At 37.4% G+C, this 25,379-nt stretch overlaps 2 protein-coding genes across 7 annotated transcripts in view; one reads left to right on the top strand and one right to left on the bottom strand.

The window, feature by feature from the left end:
• PREPL (prolyl endopeptidase like) overlaps positions 1–12,829 on the bottom strand; it is a 34,719-nt gene extending 21,890 nt beyond the window's left edge. For 2 of the 5 annotated variants that reach the window (XM_061155492.1, XM_061155493.1), the window contains exons 1-3: positions 12,666–12,829; positions 10,810–11,348; positions 493–615 (exon numbers count right to left, since the gene is read on the bottom strand). In XM_061155492.1, the coding sequence (XP_061011475.1) occupies positions 493–615; positions 10,810–11,028 (342 nt within the window). In that variant the 5' untranslated portion in view covers positions 11,029–11,348; positions 12,666–12,829. Of the gene's footprint in view, positions 1–492; positions 616–1,929; positions 2,100–10,809; positions 11,349–12,665 lie in introns of those variants that run through there. The other 3 variants (XM_061155494.1, XM_061155496.1, XM_061155495.1) reach the window with 3 other exon arrangements.
• A 360-nt stretch (positions 12,830–13,189) lies between these two features.
• Positions 13,190–25,379, top strand: part of CAMKMT (calmodulin-lysine N-methyltransferase) — a 410,220-nt gene continuing 398,030 nt past the window's right edge. For both annotated transcript variants that reach the window (XM_061155491.1, XM_061155490.1), the window contains exon 1: positions 13,190–13,428. In XM_061155491.1, the coding sequence (XP_061011474.1) occupies positions 13,291–13,428 (138 nt within the window). In that variant the 5' untranslated portion in view covers positions 13,190–13,290. The remainder of the gene's footprint in view (positions 13,429–25,379) is intronic.

Here is a 25,379-nt window from a genome sequence, read left to right as displayed (position 1 = left end):
TGTTAGTTTCAACTGAGTATTTATGAGTGTGGTAAACACAAAATGGTCAAGCAAATACTTGGCTTTCATGGTATTAAACTGTTCAAAGTGAATTTTCTTTTAATTAAAAAAAAGTATAGCTAGAACAATCAAATACTTTTCAAATAATGAAGCACTGACTTAGTTTCACTTGAACTTCTCACTGGAATTATTTTAAAAAATTTAGAAGTGAATTGGTTGTTTCCAAAAACCAAAATTAATATAATACGCTTGGAAATTCATCTTGGCTTTGATCTTTACAATTTATTTAAAGGATCATACTTAGCTTATTCTTTGTTCTTTAAGTTTTTCAGCATATATTAAAGGCCAAAATCAGTCTAATTTGGATGTGGGCTTATGTTTATAAATCATAAAAATTATAAATCATAAGGTATTGATTAAAAAAATTAGGTATTTCATTTGTATCCCAACTGGTAATATAAGGTTAAAAAAAATAGAGATAAGATATCTTACCTCTGCATTGATGATTTCGTATTCTTCTTGTGGCTGTGTTTCTAATTTTGCTCTCACTTTTTCAAACGCATCCATGTTTTCTGAAAGGGGTTTTTCGTTTTCCTGTTTACTAGACAGAAAATTCTGGAAAAAAGTTTTATCAGTATGATCATAATATTTCAGTTAGGAAAAAAAAACTTTCACCTTTTAAAGATAATTCTTATTTCCTTCTCATACAAATACTATACATTAGATGTATACCTATGAAATAAACTGCATTTCACAGATCTTAAATATTGTTTCATAAGTTTAATAAGTCATTTCCTCTTTTTCATTCAAAAATGTAAAGAAAGAAAATGAGGTTGATAATTAATGACTACAGAAGGAAATGGCAACCTACTCCAGTATTCTTGCCTGGGAAATTCCATAGACAGAGGAGCCTGGCTGGCTACAGTCCATGGGATCGCAGAGTTGGACATGACTGAGTGCACATGCACACATTAATTTAAATGTGTAAGTCCTTGAGAGGCAGAGGTACTAAGAAGTGCTGAGGAGTGTTCAGAAATACTATGGGAAAGCAATACATGAAATCCTGTGAACACTTAAACACATTTAATAGCCAGGTGTGAGAAATAGAAGTCTGCTGAATTTTATCAAGTACTAAAACCCCTCCTAAAATGAAAAAAATGTCAAAGGCAGAGGAAGACATTAACATTATCAATAAATGTTCATTATTATTTTATTCACAGCAAGAGTCATGATAAGAAGTTTTTGTTACTTTCTATCTTCACTGGCCATAATTTTCTTCTCTTGTGGGGATAAGGAATCCTCCAAATAGAACTGTTTATCAGATCAAATGGTGAATTAAGGCTTTATAAAACAGAACTTCTCTTTTGAGATAAGAAATAATATATTCATCTTAAAAAAGGAAGAATAAGGAAAAATAATGGAAAATTAGTGAGAAGAGATACAGGTGAAAGCTAAATAAAGCACTCCATGTCTTATTGCTGCTGCTGCTGCTGCTAGGACACTTCAGTCGTGTCTGACTCTGTGCGACCCCATAGACGGCAGCCCACCAGGCTCCTCCGTCCCTGGGATTCTCCAGGCAAGAACACTGGAGTGGGTTGCCATTTCCTTCTCCAATGCATGAAAGTGAAAGTGAAGTCAAGTCTGACTGCTAGCGACACCATGGACTGCAGCCTACCAGGCTCCTCCGTCCATGGGATTTTCCAGGCAAGAGTACTGGAGTGGGCTGCCATTGCCATGTCTTATTAGGAGTCCCTAATAAGCTAAAAACTTAAGTTGATATCTGCTGAGCACATAAATACCATATGAATTATTAACATTTGGGTAAGGCAAAAATCTCAGTTCTCAAATTAAAAAAAGGGTTCAATAATTCAATACACCATGAGTTTGCCTTGCTTAAGGAAAAGAATTCTAGTCAAGATTTTCAATCACCTTTCTGCCAAAGATGACAACTGTACAGTGATTTGTGCCAGAGGGCACTCAGCCTTTGGTAAGGACCTCCAACAGCTGGTTAATATGTACTGCACAAGTGTGTCCATGATACTTGACCAACAGTGTAGAGAATGTAACTGATATAGTCTACATCACAATGAGTTTATAATCTAAAATTAAACACAAGAATAAAATAGAAAAATCAACAAAGCAAATTAAATGGAAAATTAATCATTTTCACAAAGCTTTAAGACTTTTTGGGATGCTTTATCATTTGGATTAGATTCACATTAGCTATAGTGGTCATTACACTAGTCATTTACTCTCTACTTCAATAATAAACTTAATGTGCTCGAGTAACAAGTGCAAATACTAGAGGCTCATATGTTTACCTTATTTTTTTTAAAGTATCTCTACAAAATCTAATGTTGATCTTTAGTGAGGCAAAATATCTATACCAATAATTTCCTATTATCACCTAAAGCATGAAATAGATCACTAGAAATCTATCTTGAAACTATAACTTAGTGATAGGAGCTGACTTTTTATTTCCAGATATATGCTTATCTGTTCTGTTAATTCCTGTTAGAATTAGAGTCAGGAGAGCTACAAAGAGGGTACCTCTTTCTACTACCTTGCAGCCCCTAGCACATTCCAAACCAGGAGCTGGGCTCTGCCACTTTTCAGCGCTGGTTCTTCCTTATTGAGAGCCGAGGCTAATGCAGGACTAAAGGCAACAGGGCTGGCCCAATACCTATCCTCCTATACTTACTTTACGGTCTTAATTTTTTTTCTGTGTCACAAATCCAAATAAACTGAGTTTATCTGAGCCAAAATAACACTGAAATCAACAGGATTTTGAACTACCTTAATAAAGTAGAAGTAGAGTTCAAGCGTTTTGTAAATGATTCCTCAAAAGGAAATACTCCCAGGGAGACTGAGATTTTATATAGTATTCACAAAGTACTCCAAGTTGGTTTTGGTTTAAGTTCTGTCCTCAACAATACTCACTGGATGTTCCAAGCTTTCATTTCAATGCTAGCTAGCATTATCATTATCATTAGGGTATGCAGCTAAACCTGTCGATTTTAGCCAAGTATCTTAACACATTAATAGTTCATTGGTTTTAAGGGCATAAACTGCCTAATGGAGCTGAGATGAGGAGAGCTTTAACTTTAAATTTGAAGAGCTTACATGTACAGTGTTACTTTATTAATGGAAAAAAGAACCAGTCTTCCTCATCTTCTGGGTGGCCTACTACAAAACCATTTTAATAATGTAAACTCTTAAGATAGAAAAATAGAATATGTAAACTTTATTTGAGCAACATCATTGAACTCTAAAGACAGAAAAATCACACAACAGAAGAACACTGGGCAGCTTTGAGTAAAGATGGTGTCATTAATAAATGGCTAATTCCAAGTCTGGGACAGGGAGAGTAAAAAGGAGGCTTAGGACATTTTGTGTTAGAAAGCAAGAAGTTTTCAAAGGTTTATGGAGATGTGTGAAAAGAACACAAGGGCCAGTTTGAGGGGGTTCCTAGTAGCCACATTTAGGGCAATTTGAGCATCCAAAATAATAATGACTGTAATTGATTACTTTAAACTAAAAACTCATAATAATTTAAAAAGAAATAAAAAAAACAAAACACGCACCAAACTAAAATAAAAAAATAAAAAGACTACAAAAAAGGGGGAAAACTTTTTTTACAGAATAATACTAGCTAATAAATATAGAAAGAATAACAGAAATAGAAAAACATTAGCAACCCCCACTGAAAGAAGTGATTAGGGTAAAGATCATCCATGGTTATTAAACTCATTAGGTGAAATGATATTGGGTAATAAAATATTTGCACAAAGTATTACCCTACATTCTACTTAGTAATTGCAAAGGGAATAATGGCCCCTTAACAATGGAGAGAACTAGCAATTATCACCTTTATTGCAATTATTAAGCTTAGCATATGAACAGTGGGACAAGCTGACATTATGAGTCCCCTGAAATAACTCAATATGGAGAATTTCAATTTAAGACAGAAAAAGAGAAGAGTAAACCTAAAGTAAGTAGAAGAAAGGAAATAAATTTAATTTGTTTCAATGAAATTGATAAAGAAACTAAAGAAAGGACCAACAAAACAGAAAAAGTTGGTTCTTTTAAAAATGTACTTAGAGAGATTGGAGGCCTGGACAGGGAGGCCCAGGACAAAGAGGCCTGGAGTGCTGCAGTCCAAAGTGCAAAGAATCGGACACAACTTAGCGACTAAATAAGAAGAAAGACATGTATAAAACTTGACCTAAAAAGACAAAAATATTAGAAATGAAAAAGATGGCATAATTACAGATAAAAATTTTAAAAAATTACAATAAAGTTCTTTATGCTAATACATCTGAAAATATGATAAAATGGATAATTTTCCAGAAAATAAATTAGCAAAACTGATTCAAATGACAGAACAGCTGTATAAGCCAAAAACCAGCAAAGAAATTGATAATTAAGTGTCCCTTTATAAAAGAGACACAAAACCCAGGTAAGTTCAAGGGTAGCTTTCTCAAATCCTCAAGAAACAGATCATCTCATATATTAACTGTTTATGGGGAAAAAAAGGCCAACTATATACAACCATGCTATTAATTTCATCAGGCTACTATAACCCTGACACTAAAACAAGACAGTGACAATATCAGACAATTAAAAATCAATCTTACTATAAAATATGGATTGAAAAAACTCTAAAAGATCAATGTATTTAAAAAAAAACACAAAACAGAAACAATAGTGATAATAAAATCCTATGTGACCAATGAAGGTTTATCTTCAGAGTGAAAGGATGGTTCAACACTAGAAAAATCTATCAATGTAATCACAAATAAAGGAAATATATCTTAGGCCCATTTCAATTAATGCAGAAAAAAATAGAAAATAATCAATACAGTTAAAAATCATAACAATCTTAAACTTCCTTAAGAAACATCCCTGTGTTGTTTTAGGCAGAACCATACTAAGCATCAGTTCCTGGGGTCACAAACACTTTCACTCTCATACTAAGCATCTCTGAAAACCTTTGCAAGACTTGTCTATGTTCCCTGCTTCTAATTCCTCTCTTTGAGCCCAGTAAGATTTTTGCCCTTCTCATTCCAGTGACTACTCTTGTCAAGGTCACTGATGGCCTTGAAATACATCAAGAAGTACAAATGTTAATTCTAGGTGATCACAGTACTTGAGAGCTATCAGCATTATGACTCAGCTGATCACTTCCATCCCCTAAAAACACTTCACTTCACATTGCTTGCTTTTTATTTCACTGGCCCTTCTCAGTCTCTTCAGCTAGTTCCTACTCAACTCCTTGGCTCTTAACATCAAAATGCCCTGGACCACTTCTTTTATCTATAGTCTGCACTAATTCCCTTGGTGATCTCATACAGTCTTATGATACTAAATAGTAAATGCTGTTTATTTTCTAGGACTCCTAAATTTGTATCTCGAGCCTGATCCTTTTCCCTGAACAAGTTTGTTATACCCAACTGACTACAATAGTCATTATTTTCTACTTGGACTTCTAACAAGTATTTTTAAAAAATGTCCAACACTGAATATCCAATGTCCCCATTTTCCCTCTCCCCACAAAAATCTCCTGTTCTTTAGGCAATTGTTCCTATCTTCATAAATGACAACCGTCTTTCCAGCTGCTCATACTTAACAGTTTTAGTTTTCTTTGTCTTTCTCTCTAGCAACCACTGACTGATGTGCAAATCTTGTCAATTCTATTTTCAAGATATATCTTGAATCTGAACACATCTCACACTTTACTATTCTGGTGATACCAGTATCATTTCTCTTTGGATTACTGCAAGAGCCAAAATGCTCAGTTTCTGCCTCTGTTTTCCACAGTCTATTTTCAACGAAGAAACTAGAGTGAACCTAAAGTCAGACCATATTACTCCTTCACTCAAAATCCAACCCAAAGTTCTCCCATCTTGTTAAAGAGGAAAACTGAAAATCCTTATGATGGTCTAGAGTCCTAAAGAATTCTGCCCCATTACAAATCTTGCTGACCTCATCTGCTACTACACTCCTCCCATGTCCACTGACTCTGAGCCACACTGGGCTCTTTCATGCTTTTCGATTATGTCAAGCTTGCTTCCACCTCACTTTCTTAGAACTTACTGCCCTATGCCCAAACACCCTCTTGAACCTATTGCTCAAATGTAGTCTTTTTTCTGTTAGGCCTGCCCTGACCGCTCAACCAAAGTAAGAATTCTTCCTAGCCCCAAATGGTTTATTTAATCTTTCCTTGCCCTATTTTATTTTTCATTGTATCTATTTCCTCTGATATACTATTTATTTTATTCATATATTTCTTTATTCTTCCTCTCACCCTAGAGAAATGAGATAAGGACTAGATCTTGCAAGGTCTTGACGAACATGATTAGGAAAATGGGAGTTTATGTGTTAAGAGCTTCTGGGGACTTCCCTGGTGGTCCAGTGGTTCAGATTCCACACTCTCAATGCAGAAGGCCTGGGTTTATTTCTGGTCAGGGAACTAAAATCCCTCATGCTGCACAGTGTTGCCAAAAAATATGTAAAAATACAAAGACACTATTTTTTTTTTTTGTTTGTTTGTTTTTAAAGAACTTCTGGAAGGGTTTTTAAGCTGTGGAGTGACATGATTTAATTTATATTTTAAGATCACTCTTCCAATATTATGAAAATGGGTTGGATGAGAAGAAGGCAAGCAAAGAACCTGGTTAGGTGGTTTCAACCAGTGACCCAGGTGAAAGATGACTGAGTGATAATGGTAGAGATAGAGAAATATGGACAGATTCACCATGTAATTTGGAGGTTAATGTAATGTGTTTCTGAAAGCATGTCAGACATGATGGTATATATGATTTGAGGTATATGAATATTTTATTAGAAAGAATATAACAAGCACATCAGACTGATGACTATTATTCCTTGGGATGAGACACGTTGGTTAAGCGAAAATAATTAAGTAAATAATAGCCCAGGTGGTATTGTGATATGGTAAAAATCACGAAGCTAGGTATACACTGTTAATGGATGTGATGGCAGGTTAATGTTTTCCCACGTTCTGGCTTGAACAACTGCATACAGAGCAATGAGACGAAGAAGAGGGGAATCAGGGCTGGGAGAGTTGAAGTTCAACTGTGGATAGTGTGAGAAGTCAGTAAGATGTCCAACGAGAGATTAACCCTGTGCAGCTCAGAGGCAGATCTGGGATGAAGATAATAACTGCTATGATACTAAATCCAAGGGAATGGATAAAATTACTTAGGAAGAAATTAAAGAGAGAAAAAAAAGCACAAGAACAAAAGTCTGAGAAACTCCAAAGTTGAGAAGTCATATGGAAGAAAAGTCAGAAAAGGAGATTGAGGAGGGTTGGTTTGTAAGGTAGGAAAAGGAAAACCAGGAAAACGTGGACTCACGAGGCCAAAAGAGTGTTTCAAGGAAGGAATGGTCAAGGGTGTCAAATCTGCTGAGAGCTTCTCTAAGAGGAGGAAAGGGAAGTGCCTACTGGGCTGAAATATGTTACATCTTTGGCAACAATGATGGGCTTTTAGTGGGGGATAGGAGCCATACTCCAGCAGGTTAAAGAATAAACGGAGTGTGGAGGAAAAAACGCAATAAAGAATTGGCACCTACAATGCAGTCCCACTCCATTGAACTATTATCAAAAAACAAAAAACTATTGTGAGACTACAATTTTTTTCTTTCTGACTTTCCCAGGTTTTGAACCTTCAGAACCCGTGATTCCCACAAATCACAGGTCACTAATGCCAGTGAAGGAAATATCTGTCAACCTATCTTAGTGACTACTGTAAGAACTGCTAATCTATATTGTAGAAAGAGTCAACGGACAAATGTTTAACCATTTCCCCCCTTATTTGGTTTTCTTTTTGTATCTCAAATGATCAAAGATTTCAGGAATTATTTCTGTAGGTAGAGCAGAACAGGATGATGTGAAAGATAAAGAAATGGGGTATCTGGTTTGATGCTAGCCTTCAAATATTACTAGTTGGTGCATGAGTGTAGTGGAATAAGTTCATCTTGCCATCTGGCTAATGTTAAATGGAAAGTCACAGTACCTGCCAGAAAGAGCTTCAGAAATGAATGAATTCAGTGAGGTTTAGGTCAGCAGCATTTGATCACAGGTGTGTCTAGTTCCTAAATGCAGATCCGCCGTCATTGGCAGACTGGGATTTTCACAATTGCTTGAGGAACTTTAGACAAAAAACAGATCCCCAGGCCTCAGTCAGTTGATCCTGACCCAGCAGATGTGGGGTGAGGTCCAGGAATCTGTATTTCTGAAACGTTTCCCAGGATTTCTGATACAAAGCCAAGCTGCAGGAGTTGGTACTATAGAGTTCCCAAACATACAGATGATAGTTGTTGGTAAGTTAACAAGGTAAAGATAAAAAATAATGAAATTTTAGCATTTGGAGGACTTTTAGCACCAACTTGAAACTCCCCCCTTTATTTCTAGTCAGAGAGATTAGAGTCCTGACATACCAGTCATGGCTATAGCTCTTCTTTCTGGCATTTTTGTTACACAGACTTCCCTCCCTTACTCTTTAGCTAACTTATCTAAACAAGGCTTTAAGTAAATATATTTTAATTTGCCTAAAAGGCACGAATTCCTTTTTCTACTTTGCTGTTCCCATTTGTCGCTGTTGCTTAGCTGCTAAGCTGTGTCTGACTCTCTTGTGACCCCACAGACTGTAGCCCTCCAGGATCCTCCGTCCATGGGATTTCCCAGGCAAGAATACTGGAGTGGGTTGCCATTTCCTTCTCCAGGTTGTTCCCATAAGAGTAGACAAAGTTGAAACTGAGTGAATGCTTACTTAGCTGTGCATTTTTGACTACAGATCTCTTCACAGCTTCCCCAGGTCCCAGTGATCATAAAGGACAGGGACTACAGCTTTTAGATCATATAATTTCTCACAGAAGGAATGGCTGTGTGACATGTGAAAGCCAGACCATTACCAGGTGAAGGAATTATTAAGCCACTGAAGCAGGTTAAAGCTTCCAGACAACAGGGTTCTATGAAAGAGAACTGAAAAGTTGCTTCAGGGACAAGTAGAGGGAAAAAATAGTCCAACTCCTGCATAGGGTGTGAGCTAATCTCACAGCTGACACTCTGAGGGTAATTCCTGCCTACTATTTATAAACCGAGACTAAGGATAAAAGTACAAGATAACCAAATGTTCCAGACACAATTCAAAATATAATGATTTAAATGTCTAAAGTGTGTACAATACGTAAAGTTTTAAAGTTTACCTTTCTCAAGTAGGACATGTGTGCAAATACACACACAAAGGGTAAAAATGAAATAAAAACACTGAAAAATTTGAGTAAAAAAATAAAGTGCTAAACTATACTAAGATGCTATAAAAAGAAAAGTTTGGATGACTGAAATGTAAAGAGTAGAAGTCTAGGACTAAGGTTAAAAAGTTGAAAGCAAACAACAACAAAAATCCCCTAAAATGCCCCATAATAAATAAGTATGAGCTAATAAAAAGTCAAAAGTGAAACAAAAAACCAGAAGAATTGAGTAAAATAAGATTAAAAAATCATTTTTATAAACAGAAGAAGCTGCTCAAGTGTCTATCAACAGATGAATGGATAAATAAAATGTGGTATATAAAAGAAGTATTATTCAGCTACTAAAAGGAATAAATTTCCCATATATGCTACAATATGGGAGAACATTGAAAACAATGTAAGTGAAATAAACCAAACACAAAAGGATAAATATGATATAATTCCAATTATATGATTATCTAAAATGGGCAAATTCATAGAGACATAAAGTAGATTAAAGGTTTCCACAGTTCAGGAAAGGTAGGAGTGGGGAATTCTAGGTATATTTTTTTCAGGTGACAACAGGATTTTGGAAATAGTGATAACAGCTGTTCAACACTGTGATGTAATTAATATCATGGAATTATACACTTAAAATGGTTGAAATGGAAAATTGTTACATATACTCTACTACAATAAAAAAGTCAAAACAGACTAAAAATATTAGTATGAAACTAGAAATTAAAACACTAAAATAACAAAATATGCAAAAATATTGCAAGAATATCACTCCTAAATGCAATTTAAGGAACCTAAGGACATAGCAAGTATGTGGTAGGGGAGGTTATGTCAAAGGGGCAACAGTACCAGCAGCTTAACTCAAATAACTAGGATGAGCACATAACTTGACAACCTAAGACACTTCTGGGAGGAGTGGGAAACTGTCAATAACTACAAATTGTCCAATAGGTGTAGACTGAGACTGTCTGAGGCAATGGAGGATATGTGGTCATTCTACATACAAGGGCAATAGGTCCTCAAGGTTGAGGTCATGCCCATGGCTTGGGGTCTGGCCAGAGTACAATGGTCCGAAAGTATCTTCTACAGGAATACAGTGGTCAAGAATGCAAATCCTTTTTTTCAATTTTTAACAGAAAAGTAGCACAATTAAGTGGTTTTCACTGAAGTTTACTAATTTGGGATTCATAAAACAATCAGCATATTATTAGATTTTATTAAGAGTTATTATAACAGTCCAGGAATTTTAGAAGGCAAATTATACTTTGAGCTGCACTGGTAGGCACAGGAAGGAATTCCTAAGGTGAATCATTTTTTATAAATGTACATTTTTACATATTACATTAGAGCTCTATAAATATATATGTATATATTCTTTTATACTTACATATGAGTACAGACAATTGAGTCTGAACATTTAAAAAATCAAACCAGATTTACTGAAAAAATTAGTAACTGATCTCCTACCCATTTTTTATTTTTAAGCTAAAATTAATCTTAAAGGCCTACACAGAGGTTAGTTTAAACAGTCCATACCTTACATGAGAAGTTCCGACTTGGGATGTTTCTTGCTAACTCTGAGATCCTGGGTTTATTCTGCAGACACTTGGTTAGCTGATATTTTTTCAATTTTATTCTATTGTAATAATGATCAGCGAAGTTACAGTGATTCAAGTGCTGTTTCTGCATGCATTTCCCAAGGTGAGGAATACTATACTTCAAAGCTTGGAGAAACAATTGGCTCTTCTGCTGCATGGTATCAAAGTCCCTGGTTTACGCTCCCTTAGGGGCTGCCAGCACATGAATGATTTTCATAGGGATGACTGTACAGCAGTGGGTTCTCAGAGCATCTAAGATCTGCAGTTCTTAACCTTCCCCTTTGGGGCTGTGTACCCCTCAGGTTACAAATAACTGCAGACAGCTGATAACTCAGGTTAAAAGTATTGAAAACTTGTACAAGTTAGTTTCATTCAAGTCATACTTCTTGGCAGATGTGACTTAAATGTCTCTTTAGTAAGGTCAATCTTATCAGGCTCAAACTATGCAGCACTGATTCTGGTACACACATGGGCAAACTAAAAAAACAAAAACAAAAACGAAAAACAAAATAAAAATCTGCAATAAATACAAAGACTTACTGGGGGCATCTCAGGAACTCTGAGGGCTTTTAAAGGCAAACCGGCTTTGATTTTACATAATTCAGATCTTATCTTTTATGTATATTGGGTTGGTAAAAAAGTTCCTTCCAGTTTTTCACAAGATGTTATGGAGAAACCTAAATGAACTTTTTGGCCAACCCAATATATGCAGGATGAACTGGAAAAGACTAATTACAGAATAAAGGTAAAGAAGGGATTAGTATTTATTGAGTGTTTGCTACATGCCAGATGCTGTTATATTCTTGATCTAATTTAAACTTCATAGAAACCTGATAAAGTAGCTATTACGTTGATCTTACAGGTGAGCGAACTGTGGCTTAGGGAGGTTTAAGCAACTACCCCAGGTCACCTCGACAGAAAGTGATAGAGGAATGTCTATCTGCGAATAAAAACAACTGGACTTTGATGTTAAAAAGGGAATTAGCTCTTTAGTTGCAAAAAACACTTCAGGATGCACACAAGAAATGTGATGCCATCCGTCTTCTGTCGGAAAGCCCTTTCTTTTTAACCTATCTAGCAAGGTAAGTAAAGCTAGTGAGTAGTTAAGTCAGAGAAACCCGGGTTCAGGTCTTCACTCCTGCACTTAACACCTGTGCTTAGTTTAGTCATGTGCAAAACAGAGATAATGACCCCACTAACTATGGAGTAGTTCTAAGAATGAAACAATAATTTATGTTTAACTCTTAATAAAGTGCCTGGAACACTGTAACCACTCGGTAACCGTTGGCTACTATTTTTGGGATAGGAAATATCTAGATATGTTGCACACTGTTGAATGTCATCATGAAAGTCTTCCACAAAATGTTTCTGGATAGCAAAGAGAAAATACTGCGTCAGCTTTACCACAGCTCGGATCCGCTACGAAGCAGCAAAATAAAGGAGAGTTGAAATAGGGAATGAGCAGCCGATACCAGCAAAACCAAATAAATTAAATAAAGTGTGAGAAAATAAAAGGCTCCAAATTACTACATCCTTGCCGACAGCCTCCATCCACCCATCTTCCACCCGCAGGGAGAAGACAGCAGGTTAACGATGGGGGTAGGGCAGACACACGGGTGTTCCTGGGAGAACCTATTCGTTTTCCCTGTGCATCCGAGGCGAGAGAGTGGTACCATGTCACGCAGTTAAGTGACATCAGTCAAAAAGCTAGGACTAAAGCTCTGAGGGATGGCTGGATGGGGAGAAGAAGAGGTGAAGGGACGAGACCCCCGGCCTACGCCCCCCAATACGTACGCAAATTGAAAGTCAGTCTGGCTCTAGATACCGAAACGAGTAAAAGCACGCCCAGAGGACCCGAAGCTCTCAGGAAGGAGTGTAGCTGTCACCTCGATCGCGTCCTGCCGAAGTCTGCGTTCTGCAGCTAGCAGAACCACAGCCTACCCAGTGTCGCCAAGAGCTAGTTTGCAGCACGTGTTCTACGTAACCCCCAACTAGCACGAGATCTAAGCATATTCCACCATCTTTATTGTGGTCAGGAATGGATTTTTCTCCTTCTGAGATCATTATTGCTCAAAATACAAATCTTTTGCATCTTTGTTAGTCTTCAAAACTCGAGATGAAACAGGAGAGAGGAGAACAAAAAAGGGCAGGGTCGCGCTAGATTTGCCACAGTTCTCGCACCCGCTGGTCTGCCCTCACTCAAGATGGCCACCAGCAAAATGGTGCAGTGGCGACAGTCGCGCTGCCCTGGTTGCTAAGGGGACGCGACTACCGGAAATGCGGCATTCGGGGAGGGCTCGGGAGCTAGGGCAGTGGGAGGGAGGCCTGGCGTCACAGGTCCTGACTGGGAAGAAGTAGGCAGGTCCTGGCAGGGGAGAGCTGTGGCGGCGGGATCTCGGGTATAAGAGGCTCTAGCGGGATGGAATCTCAAGTCTCTGACGCCGCCGCCGGCCAAGCAGAGCAGACGGCAGGCGAGGGCCAGACAGACAGCGGCGCCGCTCGGGGACCCGCAGCCTCTGCGCCCTTGGGTGCCGCCCGGTGGAAGCTCCTGCGGCAGGTAAGGGAGAGCCTTCTTAATTCACTATTGCCTCTGGCCACTCCCCTCGCAAGCGATCGGTTTCTCTACCCTTGGAAGCTCTGGGAGTTCCCTCACAATTTTACCCGGAGCCGCCTGAGGAGCGCCCCCTTGGTTCACCTACGGGTCCCACCAAAAACGGAGGCATCAGGTGGCATCGGTAGGGAGGGGGCAGCCAAATCTGAGTCCTGGGAAACTTCCGATAGAAGTAGAAGATTCCTTCCTAGACATTAGTCTGCATCTGGGGGACTTTTCTTCTTGCCCGCCAGTAGGGGTGGTGGAACCGCCGCTCCGCAGCCCACACCGCTCTTTTCTGCTTCTGTTTTACTTTCTTCCCCTGGTTTCTTCTCCTTGCTTCTTATCTCCTAGCCTGTTTCTAGCCCCAAATCTGGCCCCTCTCTTGGTGATCAGCGTGGTTGACTGTGTAGGGACTGTGACGTTGCACGTGTTGCTTGGGTCTCTTCGGTGGAGCTGAGAGCCAAGGGAGTTGTAAAAGCTGCCCCCGCCCACCCCTTCTCTTTCACGCGATAGTTACTTGTTTATCTTGTAGTTTGAAGTGATCAGTGAAATCCTTGGCGTCTCTGTGTGCTGTTTACCGGCGGTTATCTTTTAGCACTTCGAAGATGCCGCTGTTGCTGGTAACTTCAGTGGTGTGCCAGTTTGAAAGTTTTCTTACTTGACATCACTGACACTCTTTGCCAAAGTGCTTGAAGTGAAATCTGTTGTTGATACCTCAATGTTATACTTCTGCCTGGGGTTTCCTGCTGAAACCTTTATTCAGTAGGACACTTTGCATTTCTGATTTGTGTTTTGAGAAGAGTTTCTCAGCTACTGCCACTTATTAGTAGTTTCTCACTACTACCACTTTATTTGAGATTGTGTGTTTAGTATTTTGGAGGTTACTTTGTGGTTGTCTGGAGTCATCTTTTCATACTGTGGCCTTCCAATGCTGTCATGAACACTCAAAGACCTTTTCTTTGCTGACACATTGACAGCCCTTGCAGAGCATTCAGGATCTGGTTTTGCTATTAATGTTACAAATGGTATTATAGGACAATAAAATGCATGACCTTATAGATCATTATTGTAGGAACTTTCTGTAGTGAAGTAAACAAAGCTGAATTGTCAAAATAGTAAATTAAGGCTTTAAATTGATCAGTCAAACCTTATTATGATGACAAGTGACTCTTAGTAAAAACTCTAGTTGACCATCATTTATATTCATTCTGAATTGCCGTCTACTTTAGCATAAGGGTGAGTTTCAGCCACGGCTGCCATTTGAACTCCTCTCACGCTTTGAAATTTAATGTTTTGGTATATTTGTGCCCTCTGCTTAGAGTCTTTCTATCTTCTTCTCTACTTAATAAATGACTGTTCATCCTTCAGACCTCTGTGTCTGTCTCTTCTTATGGGATGCCTCTGCTGACTCCTCTGGGCTGAACTAGACCCATAGGTGACTCTATGCGTAATCCCTTTTCACATTATTTTATGACCATTTGATTAGAATCCATCTTTCTCACGAGAATAGGAATTCTCCCTGGGGAAAGGTGTTATTTTATTAACCTCCATTTCTGCACAGGGCCTGGGTGGTTAATTTTAGTAGGTACTGTTATGTGTTGTGGAAAGCCTGAGAAGGAGGACTGTGTTTAAGTGGCCCACAGGACCTTATCCTCAGTGTATTGTATCAGTGAGCTATCACTGAGTAACAAATAACCACACCATCAGATATTAATACGTACACATACTATTGCATGCAACGCCATTACATACATCACATACTGTTGCATACAACAATGAGCATTTATGCTGTTCGTGGGCCACCTGGGAGTTGACTGACAGACTGCGATCAGCTGAGTGGCTCTAGGCTGCATGCTTGGTCCACACGCCTCTAATCCTGAGATCAGTTGGCTAACATGTTTTCATGGTGATGACAGAGGTATAAGAGAGCAAATGCAACCACTGAAACATATTAATATTTTAAATACTTACTAATATCCTGTTAGTCAAAATAAGAATCTTAGTCAAGGGGGCAGAGAAAATATGTTTTTTTTTCCCTTGGAGAGGGCAGGGGAGAAAGTGAATCTTTTTCTGTAATGACTGAATCTACCATGTGTTTTAAACATTTGCAGGCTCTTAGTAAATATGTTTCAAGTGAACAGACCATTTGTATCTTGTGACCATCCAGAACTAGAAAACTGAGAAATCTGAACAATGCTAGAGATATGAATTCTTTTTCTCTTTCTTATGGGACATCTTCATGACATCTGCTTATGTCTCCTTTTTTCTCCTCACAATTCTGTTTCCTCTAGGGCTCCAGTGCTATCTCATGACCCTCTACCTTAACTGTCCAATATTTTCTGTCTTTCATAATTAATATTTTTGGAGAGAAAATCTGGTTGACAGTTCATCATTTGATAGCAGGTCACATGATAAATTGCTGACTGTTGAATCTAGTGCCCATTTGAATCAGATGTGGTCTGGAAGTCTATGGATCAATATCAATAGAGGCTGTGGATATTGTTCATTTTTCTTCTTTGTTGAGTTTGACTACCTGATGGCGAAAATAGCTACTTCATCATCCACCCAGCTAGTGATCCAGAAGAAATAACCCTTTTCCCTAACACCCAAATCATTTCCTCCAAACAACTCTAATTGGCCAAGTTTGAACCAATTGCTGTTTCTAGGAGAATTGTGCACTTTGACCTGGGTCATCAGCCCACACTGTGGCAGGAAAATAACAATCCTGCCATTATTGCATAGAGTGAGGGAGGGGCATTTCCCAAGAGGAAGGGATGTAGAGCAGATGAAAAAGTAGCAGTGACCCTTACATGCTTACGCACATCTCACAACCACCTACAGAATGAATAATAGGACCTAGACATCTGAATACTTGGCTGAAGAATCCGATTAATGGAATATTTTATAGTATAATGTAAATTAAAGTAGGTAATATACATTTGAGACTGTCAATGCAGAAAGAGACAGGATGATTTCTAGAATAGAATGTAATACAATTTGATTTTAGTCCCAGATCTACCTATGATGATGAGCAACCTATTTGTACCTCATTTGTAAATGAGGGAGTGGGACTAGATTTCTTTAAGATCTCTTCCATTTCTGATTATTTTAAAGTGAAATTATTTTCCAGGGTTAGAAATAAATTGTCTATTTTCTAATCCTATTATGATTTCCTAACAAAGAATTTGATTTATTTTTAATGTTTAAAACATTTGTTTATTTTTAACATTTAAAAACAGCTTATGGGGACTTTCCTGGTGGTCCAGTGGCTAAGACTCCTTGCTCCCAATGCAGGGGACCTGGGTTTGATCCCCTGTTCAGGAAACTAGATCCCACATGCCACAACTGAGAGTTTGCATGCCGCAACTAAAAAGATTGCTCATGCTGAAACTAAAGATCCCACAAGCCACAGTGAAGACAGAAGATCCCAAGTGCTGCAACTAGGACCTGTTGCATCCAAATAAAGAAATAAATATTTTTAAAAAATAAAAATAGCTATGTACTGGGTAAGTATGCAAAAATGGGCATCCAACTGAGATCATCACAGTACATTTGTCAGAAAACTGATTTTTATGGTATCAAAGAGAGCAATCTAAAACAAAATATAAACAGTATTTATAGTATGAGCCATTTAAAACTTATTCATAGCTATATGTATATGCATAGATAGATGTTTAACTGTGCTTTTCCTAAATGGTAGAATTTTGAGTGGGTTTTTACTCTTCTATATTTAAACTTCTTTTCCAGTGAAGCTGATTATTTTCAAACCATTTTTCATCTATTCTCAGATGTGTAGTTTTAATTATAACATCTTTGAAATTGGGATATGTCTTTTAGTTGATGGCATCCTAGTCAACAGGTAGCCTATTCTATGTAACATCAGAAGGAAGAAAAAAAAATTGAATCTTATAATCAATGATGTATTGGATTTGATGAAATATAGTCAGGGAAAGAGAGACCTGTTTTTTGAGAAAAAAATTGAAGACCGTTGACTGCCAGAAAAACAATTCCATGTGAGTGACCAAAATCCTTCCCAGAACAAGATACTAAACAATAGGAGTACTTACTACCTCATTGACTAATTGAGAAAGTTGGTTAAAAAGGTCAATCATGAAAATGATAAATGAAAATGAAGCTACCATCTGAGTGTCAAATTGTCCTAATTATAATTAGTTCTCTAAGTGTATACAGCTTACTTCCCACAATGAAATTGGTAGTAAACTTTTAAGCAACTTAACTTCTCAAGCAAACTTACCTTTATCTTTCCAAAACATTCAACTTAACTTTTATGGAAGAAATATAAAAATAAAATGGAATAATGATTACCACTCTTCATAATTATTATTTCATTAGTTTTTGTAATGTTTAATGCATGACAGTAGTAAGAACAGGTGGTGTAAAGAGCTTGTGAAAAAGGCCAATTAACTTGGCAGCGAACTCAATGGGGAGGGCAGGAGTAGCACCTTGGCACTATTGAGTTCACACGGCCCAGTCTGAGTATTTATTTAATAGAAGGGACGAAGAGGGCCCGCTAATTCAGAGTCAGTTACAAGAGATGCTGCTGTGTTTTGTGCCCTGTTTATGGCTCCCAATTCCTTGATAGAAAATGGCAGACACCAAGAAACCATGTCTTAGAAATGCTTGTGCCTATAGATCTTGCACTGAGAATTGTGGCTTAGATCCCTATGTAGGTGAGGAGTTGAGTGGTGGACTCTTCATTGGTTTTTATTGGCATCACTAGGGATCACTTTCTACAGCAGCAGCTGAGCAGGGTCATTCGTGCTCTTTCATTCCCCCCCTTTTTTTTCCCTGACATTTTATACATCATTGTATTTATAAGGATTTTTCACATTGTTGAAGTTAAACTTACATTTCAATTGATTGTAGAACTTTATACTGCTATGTAGTCACAGATGACATAGATTTTTGTGTGCTCTGTGGAACATACTTTAACCTTAAGCATCTAAATTGTAATGCTCACCCCTGACCCCCGCAGTTCAAACCTTATTGACATATACATCAGTGACTGGAGGAGATTTTCCTTTTTTGTTTCTGAGTTATTGATTAATAATTGGTTTTTATTGGATTCCTTAAGAATATTTAGGAATATGCTTTAGGTTCAAAATGGTGAACGGGAATGTTTTCTTGAGTTAGAAATATGTAGCTTGTCAAGCTGAAAACAAAATATTCCACCAATAATTATTTTGAAAGAAACGGACTTGAAAAAGTTTATTTTTGGTTTAGTAAGCTGTCTCTAGAGGGCGGGCTTAGCTCCTGCGTGGCATGTGGAATTGTCCCAGACCGGAGATCAAACCTATGTCCCCAGCATTGACAGGCGGATTCTTAACCACTGGAACACCGGGGAAGTCCCTGAAAGAAATGAACTTTTCACTCTGCAGCAAAGAAAATAAAAAGTTTAGAAGGCTCCAGGTGTGAAAGCATGTGTCTTTTTACATTCTCTGAGCTGTAAAATTTATTAGACTGTTAATCAATAGTCTTCCTAAGAGTAAATATAACAATTTTCCAGAGGTTAAATACTTTAACCCCCATTCCTAAAATAATGCTGAATATTTTTATTTGGCTCATTTTTGTTATTTAAATTAAGACCAGAAATCTATGATTTATTTTAATTCCTAAAAAGTTTTGAGTCCTAAAAATGATGCTTTTATATGAATTTTTCTAAGAGTAAAAAAATTCACCATTTAAAAGTTTCAGCTTTATTGAGATATAACTGACAAATCATATTGTAAACTATACAATGTGATGATTTGATATATGTATACATTGTGAAAGGATTCCCCACCCCCACCTCCAATGAGTTAACATATCCATCACATTTTTGCTTATTGTTGAAAACATTTTCATTCATTTCTTTTCTCGAAGCTTTCAAACAACTAAATGTTTTCACTTTGTCTACCTGGTTTTCATTGCCTTCTTGTTCCTTCTGAATTCTCTGTGACAAAGAGTGGCTATATTCATTTTTTGCCATTTTAAGAAGCTGCTCTCTATAGGTACTGTTTGACTTCACAATTCTAGCTCAGACCCCAAACTTTATTTATAAGGTATATAACCTTTTATATCTGAACTTTTGAGTATTTTCCTTCACCACCCCACCTCATAATTTCATTTGAATATTACTTAATTATTTACTTAGGGGGTTGGAAGGCAATATTCTAAAAGCGTAGCTGACAAGATTATACCTTGATGGGAAATTTAAATATCCTCTCAAGTCAAAGCTGCAGACATTTTTGATGACCTTGAAATAACTGAATCAGTAGTAATATGATTTGATCTCCATTGTGTATGATTACCTTTACTGAGTAGTGTATAGATTATGTAAATAATGTTCCCTTTTATTTATTCTAAATATATTGACTGTTACTTTCATTGAGAATTACCTTGTCATATTGTAGATCATGGAATTTACTAAACTATAAAAGCCTTTTCCAATTTTATACATGTGTTGATTTAGTAACTTTTTACCTTAGTGATTTATAATGACATCACCTTGACATCAGAGTAATTTAATTAGTATAAAAAGGAATTTGATTTTTGGACATTAATTGGACAAGATCTATGACAATTTATAATATCTACATTTTGCATTTTATAACTTAATTTTTTTTTGAGAGTAAGCTTTGTTTAGTGATGTGTTTTTCTTCCTCATAATCATAGATGATAGATAACAATAAAACTGTATTTTTGGTAAAAACTTTTAAAACAATTTATCCTTTTATTTATAAAAAATTTTTTAAAAATGTATTTTATCTTTGGCTGTGCTTGGTCGTCACTGCTCTGCGGGCTTTTTCTTTAGTTGGGGAGAACAGGGGCTACTCTCTAGCTGCAGTGTGCAGGTTTCTCATTGTGGTGGCTTCTGTTGTCATGGAGCACTGGCTCTAGGACGACAGGCTTCAATAGTTGTGGCTCTCCAGCTCTAGAACACAACTCAATAGTTGCGACGTCGGGGCTGCTCCGAGGCACGTGGGATCTTCCTGGATTGGGGATCTAGCTCATGTCACCTGCATTGGCGGCAGATTCTTTACCACTGAGCTACCAGGGAAGCTCCATCCTTTTATTTTTAAAGGAAACTCTCAACCAAGTCAAAGAGAGGCAACTTTTCTGATGTTCCATTTAAAAAAATCAACCTTATAAACCTTCTATATAATATAAAAATTTTAATCCTATTTTTTCCCTCAGGGTATATTATTCATATTGGTATGGTTTCTTGCTTGGTTCTGATCTCAGTTTGCCTTTATGTAGTCAGGGTTCCTTTTTAGATAAGAGAAACAGCTCTAGCTATTTTAAGCAGAAAAGGGCTTTATAAAGGGAATTAAGTGCTCATAAAGTCTTTGGAGGAACTAAAGGAACCTACAAAGAGTGAGTCCCAGAGCAACACAAAAGCTGGCCTGCCAAGAGAAATGCTGACTCTACCAAAATGAAGAACTTGAGCCTCTTTCTGGGATCACTTCACATTGTGATCTCTGGTGATCAGGAAGCTGTTTCTGGAACTGTAGACTCCAGAAGTACACCTTGCCTGCTGTGTCTACCAGCAAAGGTTTGACACTTGTACGGCCTCTGGTGTGTGTGTGTGTGTGTGTGCGTGTGTGTGTGCGTGCACGCCCATACTCCATTTTTCATTCTTTCACTCTCCACTAAGTTAGAGTGTGAGCTTTGGAACCTCTGCTAAAGCTGCTGAAGATCCAAATGTCTCTAGAACTGTTCTTACTAGCACACATTGCAGAAATGGATCTTTCTTCTTCCCATCTTTCTTTCTTTCAAATCTCATGTTAGTCCATCCGGTTAGCTAAACCAAAAGCACATGTGAAACGGACTTCTAGGGATTCTGGGAAATGTGATTTCTAGCTTTAGTATAGGAAGGTATCTTAAAGGAAGTGGGAATGTGATGTTTGGTGCCACACTACCACATTCTCCACAAGAAGAGGTGTTGAAAGTTCAAGCTCTGTAGTCAGATAGCCTGAATTTGCTTCTTACTAGCTTTCTGACCTTGAGCAAATTACCATTCCTTTTCAGTAGTTTCCTCTGTCACATAGTAGGTATCTATCCCATGGGGTTATTTGAGAATTTAATGAAGAGTGTGGCAAGACTTAAATTAATTCTTACTTAGATGTTTGGTGTCATTTGCTGGTGAACAATCTGGACTTAGAGTTTTCTTTGTGGTAAAATTTTTATTTATGCATTTTTTGGTTATTATTTATTTATTTTATTTATGCATTTTATTTTTAAAATAGTTTAGGACTATTTAGACTTTCAGTTTCTGCTTGTGTCAATTTTGGTTAGTTGTATTTTTCCAGGAATTTGTCCATTTCATCTAAAATTTCAAAGTTAGTCTTTATAATATTCCTTTGCGTTTTTTAATGCCTGTAGGATCTACAGTGATCTCCTTATGTCATTGAAATTTATACCTTCTTTCTTTTTTCCTTAATAGCTTCATCAGGGGTTTATCAGTTTTATTAATCTCTTCAGAGAACCATCCCTTGATGTTGTTAATCCCCCCTGCTTTGTTTGTTTTCTGCTTTATTAACTTTTACTCTTTTCAGGAATTAATTTGTTCTTTTTCTAGTTTTTGCAATGGATACTTAGTTTACTGATCTTTAGCTTTTCCATACATTTCCCTCTAAGTATGGATTTAGCTGCATTTCGTGTTTTGAAATGCATTTTTATTATTCAGTTCAAAATGCTTTCTAATTTCCATTGTGTGTTTTTTGATTCATAGATTATTTAGAAGTCTGTTGCTTAACTTTCAAGTATATTTAATTTTAGATATCTTTTTAGTTATATTTAATTTGTTTATGGCTATTAGAGTGCTTTATATATTAAAAACACTTTACAGGAAATGTCAGATATATGCAAAATTGGAAATAATACTTTAAGAGCCATTCAGGTATCTATCAGTTCAGTTCAATCTCAGTCGTGTCTGACTCTTCATGACCCCGTGGACTGCAGCGCGCCAGGCCTCCCTGTCCATCACCAACTCCCGCAGTTTACTCAAACTCATGTCCATTGAGTCGGTGATGCCATCCAACCATCTCATCCTCTGTTATCCCAGTCTCCTCCCGCCTTCAATCTTTCCCAGCATCAGGGTCTTTTCAAATGAGTCAGTTCTTCACATCAGGTGCCCAAAGTATTGGAGTTTCAGGTTCAGCATCAGTCCTTCCAATGAGTATTCAGGACTGATCTCCTTTATAATGGACTGGTTGGATCTCCTTGCAGTCCAAGGGACTCTCAAGAGTCTTCTCCAACACCACAGTTCAAAAGCATCAATTCTTCGGTGCTCAGCTTTCTTTATAGTCCAACTGTTATGTCCATATATGACTACTGGAAAAACCATAGCTTTGACTAGGTGGACCTTTGTTGGCGAAGTAATGTCTCTGCATTTTAGTATGCTGTTTAGGTTGGTCATAACTTTTCTTCCAAGGAGCAAGTGTCTTTTCATTTCATGGCTGCAGTCACCATCTGCAGTGATTTTGGAGCAAAAAAAAAAAAAAAAAAGTCAGCTACTGTTTTCCCTGTCTCCCCATCTATTTGCCATGAAGGGATGGCACCGGATGCCATGATCTTAGTTTTTTGAATGTTGAGTTTTAACTTTTTCACTCTCCTCTTTCACTTTCATCAAGAGGCTCTTTAGTTCTTCTTTGCTTTCTGCCATAAGGGTGGTGTCATTTGCATATCTGAGGTTATTGGTATTTCTCCCAGAAATCTTGATTCCAGCTTGTGCTTCATCCAGCCTGGCATTTTGCCTCATGTACTCTGCATATAAGTTAAATAATCAAGGTGACAATATACAGCCTTGATGTACTCCTTTCCCAGTTTGGAACCAGTCTGTTGTTCCATGTCCAGTTCTAACTGTTGCTTCTTGCCCTGCATACATATTTCTTAGGAGGCAGGTCAGGTGGTCTGGTATTTCCATCTCTTTCAGAATTTTCCACAGTTTGTTGTGATCCACACAGTCAAGGGCTTTGACATAGTCTAAAGCAGAAGTAGATGTTTTTTTGGAACTCTCTTGCTTTTTCAGTGACCCATCGGATGTTGGCAATTTGATCTCTGGTTCCTCTGCCTTTTCTAAATCCAGCTTGAACATCTGGAAGTTCACAGTTCATGTACTGTTGAAGCCTGGCTTGGAGAATTTTGAGCATTACTTTACTAGCGTGTGAGATGAGTGCAATTGTGCGGTAGTTTGAGCATTCTCTGGCATTGCCTTTCTTTGGGATTAGAATGAAAATTGACCTTTTCCAGTCCTGTGGCCACTGCTGAGTTTTCCAAATTTGCTGGCATATTGCGTGCAGCCCTTTCACAGCATCATCTTTTAGGATTTGAAATAGCTCAACTGGAATTCCATCATCTCCACTAGCTTTGTTTATAGTGATGCTTCCTAAGGCCAACTTGACTTCGCATTCCAGGATGTCTGGCTCTAGGTGAGTGATCACACCATCGTGATTATCTGGGTCATGAAGATCTTTATTGTACAGTTCTTCTGTGTATTCTTGCCACTTCTTCTTAATATCTTTTGCTTCTATTAGGTCTGTACCATTTCTGTCCTTTATTGAGCCCATCTTTGCATGAGATGTTCCCTTGGTATCTCTTATTTTCTTGAAGAGATCTCTAGTCTTTCCCATTCTATTGTTTTCTTCTGTTTCTTTGCATTGATTACTGAGGAAGGCTTCCATATGCTTCAACTATTTTTAATCTGGACTACTTCAATTCACTTCTAACCTCTCATTGTGCAACTCTCACCAGATTATTTTGAAGTGAATCTTCAGATAACTGAGATACCATTCTCAGATAACAACTGAGGTAACAGATAATCTCAGATAACATTTTTCTATAACTACTTCAGTATGTACCTATACAAGATAACATTAAAAAATAATTACAATGCCAAATCCTATGCAGAATAATTCCTTGATGACCTGGTCAGTTTTCAAATTTTCTCCATTGTCTCCTAATTTTTTGTACAGTTTAATTTTTTTGAAAATGGGATCCAAATTAAGTTCCAAATATTGTTCTTGTTGATATGTTTAATTACTCTATTAATAAATTAATAGATTAATTAATCTATTAATAAATATTCCCTTGGCATGTCTCTTTTCCAGCCCTTGCTGTTTATTTTAGAAGAAACTGGGTGTTGTGTAGAGTTTCCCATAGTTTGAATTTTGCTAATTGCTCTTGATCATTGTGTTCCTCTACCCCTGTATTTCCTATTTCCCATTAGAGTTTTGATGAAACTCAGATTTGATATTTTTTGTTTTGTTTAGTTGGTCAAGATAATGGTGGTGTGAAATTTCCTCAGTAATCACAGGGCGTGTGGTCATTTCCTTATGATGATTACCTTGGTTCATGAATTCATGAGGGAGTTGAAAATGGCGATGTTCTGTTGTTCTTTCTTCATTTATTACTTGGGCTATTCATTTAAAGAGAAACTTCCCCTCTTCCATTTGGATACTCTCAGTTACAGTTTATATAGGAAAAACAGATAAATACTTGATTCTTTCTCTTCAATTACTAGTTTTCAAAATAAGTTGGTTCTTTGCATTCTTCAGTGGTCAGCAGTGAGGCATTTAAAAACTACCATTATGAACTAATGTGTTTCAGTTTAGTTACATTTATTATCTGTGTTAATATCCACAGTATCCCATCTTTGGCCACTGAACCCTTTTCCTATTGTCTCTTGAATCCTTTTGACATAACCCCTAATTCTGTAAGGCTCTCTTGTTTTCTTGTGTGCATGACGTTCCAGGCTCATCTTGTAGAATTCCTGCCATTCTTCCTCAGCTTGCCTGCCTTATCTTAGCTCCTTGTCTGTTTAGTCGCTCAGTCGTGTCTGACTCTTTGCAACGCCATGGACTATAGCCCGCTAGGCTCCTCTGTCCATGGGAATTCTCCAGGCAAGAAAGAAT

Source organism: Dama dama, chromosome 11, assembly GCF_033118175.1.
Source record: "Dama dama isolate Ldn47 chromosome 11, ASM3311817v1, whole genome shotgun sequence".
Taxonomy (NCBI): Eukaryota; Metazoa; Chordata; class Mammalia; order Artiodactyla; family Cervidae; genus Dama; species Dama dama.
Note: the sequence above shows the minus strand (reverse complement) of the source record. Positions and strands in the feature narration are given on the sequence as shown.